This window comes from Medicago truncatula, chromosome 7 (assembly GCF_003473485.1).
Source record: "Medicago truncatula cultivar Jemalong A17 chromosome 7, MtrunA17r5.0-ANR, whole genome shotgun sequence".
NCBI lineage: Eukaryota > Viridiplantae > Streptophyta > Magnoliopsida > Fabales > Fabaceae > Medicago > Medicago truncatula.
Genome location: NC_053048.1, coordinates 9,549,326 through 9,560,016, shown reverse-complemented (window position 1 = coordinate 9,560,016; position 10,691 = coordinate 9,549,326). Strand labels below are relative to the sequence as shown.

Sequence of the window (10,691 nt, the reverse complement as noted above, 5' to 3'; positions counted from 1 at the left end):
ATGTTGAAAACATAAGCCAACCCTCTTTCTTAAAGGATAAAATTGTAAAAACAATAATAATTACAAACATATTTAATACAAATATCTACTATCTTAATTCCCATTATTTTTTCAAAAGGGCCTTATAATTAGGGACAGAGGTAGTATAAGCAAAATTGACTTTTTAGATTCATTCATTTAATGATGTATGTGATCACATACATCATTAAATGAATGAAAAAAAATGTGAATTTTATTTATATTTAAAAACGGATGGAGTATTAACAACTACTAACATTTTTCTATAAAAACTGCATAAATCGAATACACTCAAACTCTACATGCATGTTATTCTTTTTGGCATAACATGATATAACAATAATTCAATGAAGGTGATGAGATTGAGAAATGACATATATGCCCTCAATAGGCTCCAAAAAATATTACTAGTTGCCAAGAACAAGGCTAATTATATAATCTTCCTTATTTTTTATCAATTACCACATAGACCAGTGTCCTTCTTAGATGGTCTAAAATTTAAAGCATTAAGACTATATATGCATAGATTTGTTTTCCTTGCTTTGACTGATATCACATTAGCAGTGCTTTTGTATCCAGGAACATTGCAAGCAGTGGTTGAACTCCCTATTAAATTTGCTTGGCAAGAAGACATCACTTCAGTTCCTTCAGCACATCTCACTCCATCAACTGATGGTACTTCAATTCTGTACATTCCATACTTATTTGTTGTTCTGTTCACTGACAGTGTAATCTGCTCTGTTGTTTTGGCTGAAATTGCTTTGAACATGCAATCTACTTTCACCTCAGCACCTGAACATAATTATGAAATAAAAATGTGTTAACAAGTAAATACTAATTCTATGTTGTCAACTCGGTGGTAATAGTTTTTTTTTGTGGTGTTCAGGGTTCGAACTCCAGACTTTACATATATTATGCATTGTTTCCACCAACTGGGTTAAACTCACGAGAACCAGTGGTAATAGTTTAGATTTCGTAGAAATGGTCATAAAATGAATATATATCACTGTAATTTACAATATAATATAGTTTGCTACTTCCCCAATTTTGTCCTTGGAAAATAAGTTAATGATGTAACCTTTTCACGAATAAGAGTATGACTTTGTAATTTTAATTCGTTTATAAAAAGTTATAAAATGATTATTAATGACATTTTTTTTTTGAAAATCTACGAGGTTTCTGTTGACTGATAAGAGTTTGACTTTATAATTTTTTAAATCGCAATAGAAATAATTTAAAATTGTCATTCCTATGGTTTTAATTTGTAATAATTTCTCCTCCAATGTTTTTTTTAAAGAATTTAACATTAAACACTCTATTTGAACTCTTTCTGTACTACTAAGTCTAACTAATACATGCAAACAATTAACACTAGAGGTTATTAAGAATTATTACCTGGCAAGAAGTAGCTATGTCTAGAAAAGCTATTGTTTGAACAGAAATCACAATAAACAAAACCCATCACACTGATTTGAGAGTTAGGAAATCTTGGTTTCCCTAGCACTTTTGGTCTTGCAGGTTCAACTTCCAAAAACTGAGTAAAGAAAGGTAAAATAAGCAAGAGAATTAGAGGATTCATGGTTAAGCTTAGGATTTTTTTTGTGAGAAACTTGTGAATACTAGTTGAAGATGAGTTTGGTGTGTGGATAAAAGAGAGAAGGGTAGATGTTAGTGGAGAACCGATTTCAAGCAAAAAGTTTGAAATGATTTTATCTTTGATTTTATTTTTTCACTAGAAACAAAGACATGTGAATGTTATTTGGCAAGACATGATGTTATGAGTAGGAGAGAGAAGGGGGAAGAGATTCTTTTGATTGGATAGAGAGGAGAGGTAAATAGTAATATGAGAGTTTCTATTTGGAGATTTGAGTAATGTGTTAGGGGTTTAAATAGAAGATAGTTGTCGGGCTCTAAAAAAAAAAATAAAGAAGATAGTAGTCGGTAAAAAAAAAATCAACAAGTTAGACACATATAAATGAAGCATACCCAGACTCGTGTTATGTTATCAAGGATTATTTATTTATTGCTTTCATGTTTTTCTTTACTACCTTATCTTGAGTTCAATAAACATTTGCAATGATAATAGATGAATAGTAGCTCCTAGAAAAGAAATAATTGAATCATAAAATAATAATAATAATTATTGAGTTCTATTTTTTTTAATAAGCTAAAATAGAATTATATATATAAACCAACCATCACTCTAAACACAACGTGTGCAAAAGGAAAAACCCAAAGAACTAAAAATCATTATAAAAATAAAGATAACACTAAAGACTAAAATAAAAACTAGAAGGTTACCCAAAAACATTGTAGGATTAACCCACCAATCATTAGTATCGAAATCAAAGCTAAACTTTCTTACTTTCATCCATCAAAACGAGAGTAATTTAACTTTATCAAGAAGCTTCAGTTCTATATTTTCTAGAATAAGAAATAATTGAGGTTAGGGAATGTGTAAGAAAATGAATTCGGATCCTCTTCCCATTTTCTATTAGGTATATAAAGTTACTAGTTGGTTAGTTTATTTTTTTTTGACAAAAATAAAAGATATTTATTCATTCAAATTGATAGAGTACATCAATTTAATAAAAATCTAAAGTTGTTTAAAACAAAAAAGGATGAATCTGCGAACAAACTTACAACATCCATGTTAATAGCATAAATGGAAAAGTAGTTATGCCTACAAATATGAGCATATTCAAGTCTTCGGAATACTCATGTATCTGGATTTGCAACGTTGACGACGCCAAATTCAATAATCATATCTGCATTGCTCAAAACTAATCTTTCAAACTGAATCAAATAAACATTGCGCTAAGACGGGAAATAAAAAACACAACGCACAAAGACGAGAAATCAAAACAAAGTTGTGCAAAGACGACTGAGGTAAGGGAACGTGTAAAGAAAATGAATTCGGATCCTCTTCCCATTCTCTATTAGGAATATAAAGTTACTAGTTTGTTAGTTTTTTTTTTTTTTTTTTTTAAAAAAAATAAACGATATTCTTCATTCAAATTGATAGAGTGCATCGACCCAGTACAAATTCAAAGTTGCTAAAAACAAAAAGGATGAATTTACGAACAAACTCACATCATCCATGTTAATAGCATAAAATGACAAAGTACTTATGTCTACAAATATGACTAAATTCAAGTCTCCGGAATACTTATGTCTCCGGATCTGCAACGTTGACGACGCCAAAGTCAATGATCGAATATGCACTTTCTCAAAGCTAATCTTTTAACCTTAATCAAATAAACACCACACTAAGTATGAAATAAAAAACACACCGCACAAAGACGGAAATAAAAACAAACAGAATCGTGCAGAGACGACGGAATCACAAAAAGAAACGAAAGAAGACGGGAAATATGTGAAAATCACTTTTCCAATTGAAAAAGAAGGAAAAACAATTCGAAGTGGTAATTTTTGGTCAAAGAAGACAGGATGTGGCTTATCAGGAAAAAGAATGAATCAAAGGGAACACTGAACATGTGACAATTGAGAAACCACAGAAATTTCGAAATTACTCAATTATATTTCACTTAGAACCATTTTAAAAAGTAACATGTGGATGTTTTAATCAAAAACAAGTGGGAGTAGACTTGCTAACGTACTCATTCATTTTTTTGTGTGGGAGTAAGTTAACACCCCCTAAATTTTATTTATTACTCCCTCCATCCCGCAATAGATGATCCATTTGATAATGTGTAATTTTGACCTAGTTTATTTTGACCATATTTTTCTATTAATAGACAAAGATAAATAATAGCATATAAGATGTCGTTAGATTTGTCTCGATGAGTATTTTTAAAATATCAAATTTTCATAAATTTTTCTAATACATTATTCAATATATTTAAACTCAAAATTATGTATTGTCATATATAATAAGGTCAACTGTTTCAAATATTAAGGGACGGAGAGAGTACTATTTTAGTTCATTAATTAACTCATCCTTTAAGGCACAAGTTAACATTGACGGTAAAATAAAAAACTAACAGTATATGAGTTCTAAGAAAATTAGGAAAGATTGTCTTTGAAAACATTCCATTTTAAGTGAATGAGCAATGGGCAATAATGATGGAGCAGGTTCTAGATCTCTTATGTGTCCCACTGCATTTAAACCATTCACTGACTGAATTTATTTACTAGTAGTACCATTTTCGCATGCATTTGGCTCGAGCTGACATAAAACGATAAGGCATTGAAGAAAAGCATGAAGTTGGGTTGGAGGAGATTGAAAGAGCATTCATGTCATTCATGTGCACTTTCTGAGCATAGGCACTGCCATTGGAAAGTGTCATTTCGGTGAAGACATTAAAAGGTGAAATAACTCCTCATCCCTTCAACAACGAAAAGGGTACCTTTTGCATTCAACAATATCTTTATGGTCCTTAAAGAGTGTTTTGTGGACACTTGGTAGCATTTTTTATTTCTAATCAATTTTCTAGATACATTGATTACTACCTCCATTTTAAAACGAACGTCGTTTAAGGTTTTTATCACTCCCAACATGCCTCTTTATTAACACTATTTTTCTATCTTTGAATTTGAAAAATTGAAGTTAGACATTGAATGTATTTTAGGAAAATCCACGTAAGAAATGAGTACATCAAATTCACTAATCACTTTTCTTAATATCTTTATCTCTATCTCTATTAATATTATTATTATTGTTGTTGTTTGGATCGAAGTCCAAACCAAGAAATGTTTCAAATGACTCTTTGTAAAAGACTCATAATGTGCATGATATAACCCTTACACAAGACCAGATGAGAATAATGATCCTAGGAAGTAATTTGGACCCTTATGTCCGGATCTAAGGCTGATCTGTCTGGTGAGAACAAATGAGTGGCAGCAGTGGCGAATAATGCTTCGGTGTGACGGTAACGGTTTCCAGTACGGCGGTGTTAAGTCTTCACGGTGGAACGAAAGGTGCATATAGGCACGTTAGCACTCTAACGCTCAAGTCAGTAATGGAATTGAGAAAGAGTGTGTAAAAACTGTTGTGAAAAGTGAATCATACCTTGAGGGTGAAGCAAATTCACCCTTATATAGACACGTATTGGTCATAACCGTCTCCGGGTTATGTAGCGTGTGATTAGGGACGGAGGAGGACACATGTAAGGTGATCCTCGTGCGGGGGCGCGCTTCTGTGCGGCACGGTGTACTTAGATTGGCATGCTCCTTCAAGCGCGGTGCCTTAAGACAATGTAAGCTGTTCCACATGTTAACGTGTGATTGGTCTTCTGATAGGTCCAGAACAGTTCCCCCAAGCCAGTGATGCCTTTATGGCGCAATGGTTTCATCTGTGAAGGAAGGCGCTCAACGGGGCGCACGCGGAAGTGGGTTTAGTGGTGCTCGATGCGTTTTGTCAGGAAATTTTAATTCCATCCGTAGGGAGGTGGCGCTCGATTGTGAGTTAGTGGGAGCAGTTAGCATTTAACGCGTTGAACCGAAACGTTCATGATGCGATGGCTGTTCATTTTACTTTCCACGTGTCTGACTTGTGTATTAAACGCCGATGACATGTCATCTTACGTTATTCTTAACATATTTTTTCAGTCATAGAGCGGTTTCCTATGGTTTTGAGACTTTTGTAATTTTTTCTATATTTGAGTATGTAATTATAGTTTTCCCGAAACATAGCAATTTTAGGATTTTATTGAAGTAATTCACGAAGAAATCATGTAAATCGGCAAATCAAGAACATCCGAAGATTTGTGAAGACTTTGGGACGACCAAGAATAAAGATTCAAGAGGTCTCATGAAATTTACAGTGGGAGGAATTCTGTTCCCAGGTCCTGAGACAAGTTATTTGAAGAGAAACACCTAAAACGACGGAAAAACGGAGAAACTAGGCCCTGACAGCTGGGGCACGCACCATGTGCCTAGGGCAATGTGGCAGAAAGCCCAGCACCTAGGGTATGGCCACTAGGGCACTCACATGCGCCCAGGGCATGTGTTGTGCACCCTGTGCATCCAAAATGTGCGGGTGAAAGCGTCTTTTCTTGCTTTTTTATGGGTAAATCCCGCGCTTTTAACCCAAACACAGGTAGAAACTCTCACTATAAATATCAGACTTCCTCATTCAAAAATTCTCGTATAGAACTGGAGCAGTTCAAGAGAAAGGAAATTCTAGAGCTTCCGAGGAGTTTCTATCTTCTCCTTGATTTTCTAGCGTATGTTTTTATCTTTAGTAATTTGTTTTTAGTTACCATGTATAACTAATTCTTTTTAGGTTAGAGTTCTAAGATGAACCTCTATTTATTTCTGTTTGATATTTATTTTATTTAATGTCATTTAAATTTTATTTATTTTTTGTTTGTTATTAAATTTTATTAGGAATTTAGTTTATTTCTGAAGCCACTAGCTAGTCATTTTGATGATGTTGGTTCTTTTACTTATCAATCTAGTGTTTCTAGTCTAGCATGTTGATTATTTGCTTGTCGTGTCTTAGTTTGTTAAAGCACCCAAACTTACTTGTGTCTCAGTTAACTACATCTCATTTCGTATCACAAAAGTTTATGACCTTATGTGATTCGATTCACATCATTTTGAATCGTCTCAAAATTGTGTGAATCGTATCACAAAAGTTTATGACTTATCATGAATCGATTCACAATATTTTGAATCGCATTAACCTTCATCATGGGCATTTTGAATTGTTTCAAATCTTCATTGATACACATCATTCCACCTCCCAAGGTCTTGGGGGTCTTTCTAACCGTTCTTGCAATCGAAGGGGATTCATTTACGGGTGATGACATCTCGTCATTACGTAATTTTATATGTATTTTGATCACAAATTGGAGTTTACAAGGTAACTTATGCCGCAAAAAGAGCAGAAAAACTTAAGAAAATACAAAGAAGAAAACGTGTCACGATTTGGTAAAAACGTGACACGATTTTAGAAGACCAAAAACATGACACGATTTGAGGAAACCCTAATTCAGCTGTTTGTTATTCAGAAGAAAACGTGTCACAATTTACTTAAAACGTGACACGATTTTAGGCGAATTTATGTGCCTATTTATGCTGAAGTCTATTCCAAAGACAAGGGTTACGATTTGAAGAAAGCAAAGTGCGATTTTGAGACTACAAGACGGCTAGGAGGGCGATTTCTTCATCTTTTTACTTGTTCATGTATGTATTGATTCCTCCAATGATTATGTTATTTGTAAACACCATTATGAGTAGCTAAATCCATTAGAGATTAGGTCTGAGATATTCTTTGTAACCCTAATTGAACCATGTTGCTGTGAAACTCTATTTATTGTGAATGACAATCTAGTTTTTATTCAATTCAATTGTTCTTAATGCTTTCTATATCCTGATCAAATATAAACATGATTTAGTGAGAACGAATGACTACTGACCCTAGCTTTCGACTTAGACCTAATGGAATTGTTCTAATAAACATGGTTAGTCTAGGAATGGATAATCATTTATTAGTGATATTAGGTTAACGTGCTTAAACCTTCAAAGGTTATTAGACCACCTAAGGAATTAGGGGCTGTAACCCTAGAAGAGGGTCCTAACTCAAGGGATTGATTATGACTATTTTGTTAACTATCGTGGAACTAGTGAATCATTCATAAGAATATGTGCAGTATACCAATTAGGGGAACATAGATGATTCGAAAGACCTAACTCATCTCTCTCTTATTCTTAAAACCAACTTTACTTTTTGCATTACTTTTATGCAATCAAACCAATCAACTGCCTAGTGGCAAATCAAAATAACTTATATATATCCTAACTTACAACGTAATTGAATTATTTAGATTAAAACTAGTCCTTGTGGGAACGATATTTTTACTACTTTGATAGTATTTGGTACACTTGCCAAACGTCTATCAACGGGACGTAGCATCGAAGAATTGAGTGAAGAGTTGGAAGAGGTGCACGAGTAATCAAGGATTCGAAGATTCAATGAGCACCAAGGTTATTTGAAGTTTGGGGGAGTGTTTACATAAGGGTTGAAGAATTAGTTTAATTTCAAGGAACTCTTGTAAACACATTTGTATTCAACATTGTTACTATTTGTGGATGACCTTGGTGAAGGTGTACTTCATCAAGAAGAGTAGACGTAGCTCTAGCGAGGACGAAAAGAACGAACTACTATAAAAATATCGGTGTTATCTCTCTTCCTTATCTTCTTTATTTTTGATTATTGCATATGTTAATTGAATAACGGTTAGGTTAGAAACTTGTATTGATCTAAGTTGTTTTTTTGTTAAAAGTTGACCTAATTCATTGAATTAGGTTTTAGTACTTAGCTTAGATCAATTGGGTTGGATTTCTATTCAATTCTTCAATTTCATATGCATTGTGTTTTTGATTGATAGCTTGATATATTTTCATATAGGTTTGGTTTTGAAATTGTGTAAAGTTTTGAAAATTGTTCGAGTCATATTAAGTTTTGATTGTACTAAGATTTGTAATGTGAATCACTCAATTCTACGTTGAATCTTATTAGCACATAGTTTTATCTTTTTGGTTATTGTTGTGATTGTTCACGCGTGTTTCCTGTAGTCAATTTAACTCAATTCACTTTTTACTAAATCTCCTAAAAACTTTTTCAAAGCGTTGTTCACCCCCCTCTAGATTATAATCTTATTTTCCATACAGACTAACAATTTTTGTAGTAGCGCAACCCTAGATTAGATACTTAGGTTGTGACAAGGCCTAATATTGATATTACTATCCTGATGCTTATATCTTGATATTTATATCTTGCTATTAATATGTATATGTCTAGGAAGTAATTAGTTATAACTAGCGAAAGATACCGAGAGCGAGTTGACCCTAGTAGTAAGTACTTAGGAGGTGACATTACTAATATTGAGTAAAATCTACTGAATCTAGGAGGTAACTACTAAAAACAGGTAAGAGCGAGAGAGAGTGTGTGCTATGAGTGTCCTAAGATTTATAGATGGGTAGACCTACAGGAACATTGACCTTCATTATCTTGGAAAGTCAGTTTAATTCTATGATTTCAATTACCTTTGAGGTGGTAAGACCCCACACGTAAGGATCACCGTGTGACGAGCAGATGCAACCAAACATTGGAGGGATAAACCTAGTCAACTGAGATAGTATAGATCCCACACGTAAGGATCACCGTGTGATCAGCAGGTGTAGCTTGACGACTGACTAGGTTAGTAACGTCCCAATAGCCTCATCACTTGTATAGTCTATCTAAGATAAATAAACGTGATATTCTAGTTATTTAATATCCAACAATATCAATGGGGGATTCGAAGAATCCTAACCGCAGCTTACTTTTTTGCAACCAAAAACAGTTAACTTGCTCTATTGCAAACAAATAAAAATTGCAAATCTCTAACCCCTTAACTCTTTTATTTTATGATTTTGTTAACCAAATAAGTATCACAAATTATTTGGACGAAACGATAATCCATGTGGATATACAATACTATACTTACACTTTATTACTTGATAAACAATTTGATACACTTGCCTAATCCGACTATTATATGCTAAAGAACACATAAAAACAAACGACAAATGCCAACGACATGGGGATATGCACCTGGCGCCCCCAACTGAACTCAACGTAATGTCATCTCCATGACTGTTCGCGAGGTGGGAAATGGATATCCTCGAACCTTTCCCAAAAGCCCCTCAGGGATTAAAGTATTTAATCACGACGGTAGACTACTTTACTAAGTGATTAGAGGTCGAACCACTTTCCAAGATCACTGGAGTCATCATCTTATATTTCTTCAAGAAGAACTACCTAGCAAGATCCAACGTGCCACCTTCCCTGTCAACAGACAATGAGACACATATCAGGTATAAACTTAAACTTAAAACACCATTTTCCCTCGATCAAACACCCATAAACAATTGTAGAAGCAGAATCTCCTACTAGAGTCTTACTCCGGGGCCTCAGGAGAAGACTAGCCTAGGCAAAGGGGAATTGGGCGGTGCGACACATATAACAGTGTCGATAAAAAATATTATCACATGATACTTTTAATTTCTTAACAAATATGTTGTAATGTCTTCGACACATTATTTTTACCCAAACCTTTTCATCATTCGTCACTATTATTTTTATTTTGACATGTGTTTGTTGTCTATTATGAAAAGTTAAAAGAGAAATAAAAAAAATACCGAAAGTTTAATAAAAAAGAATAAGAACTTTGATGATCATCAAGATTTTTATGTGAGATCTTTACAAAATATAAGTGATCAATTGAGTAACAAAAAAGCAAAAAAGAACACATTGATGTACTATTAAGAAGACATTTACCAATAGTGCCAATTTTATGAACGTCTTCATGGAAATCCAAATGGTTAAAAATTGGAGTTACCAGAGCATGGAATTGTTTCTTATAAAATGATCAAACATTTTTTTTTTATTATAAGCAAAAGAGAAAATGTATAGCTCGAATCCAATGTTTTTTTTATGCTTTAATCTATCATGAAAATCTAAATAGAGAATTAAAAATATATTAAAAGTTTAATAAAAAAAGAATGAAATTTGATGAGAATCAAGCTTTTCATGTGAGATCATTAGAAAACACAAGTGATCAAGTGAGTAACCGAAAGAGCTAAACAAACATTGATGTACTATTAAGATGTTTGATTGGCTTCGTGGAACTCCTAAGGGCTAAACAATTTAAATGGAGTTT

The 10,691-nt window shown here is 33.4% G+C and overlaps 1 protein-coding gene across 1 annotated transcript; it reads right to left on the bottom strand.

The window, feature by feature from the left end:
- Positions 1-260: 260 nt before the first annotated feature.
- LOC11441325 (major pollen allergen Ole e 1) lies at positions 261-1,885 on the bottom strand. Its single transcript, XM_003622033.4, has 2 exons — positions 1,414-1,885; positions 261-810 (listed from the first exon to the last, which is right to left on the bottom strand). Exons 1-2 carry the CDS (start codon positions 1,595-1,597, stop codon positions 473-475), a joined length of 522 nt encoding a protein of 173 aa, XP_003622081.1. The 5' UTR covers positions 1,598-1,885; the 3' UTR covers positions 261-472.
- Between the last annotated feature and the right edge of the window lie 8,806 nt (positions 1,886-10,691).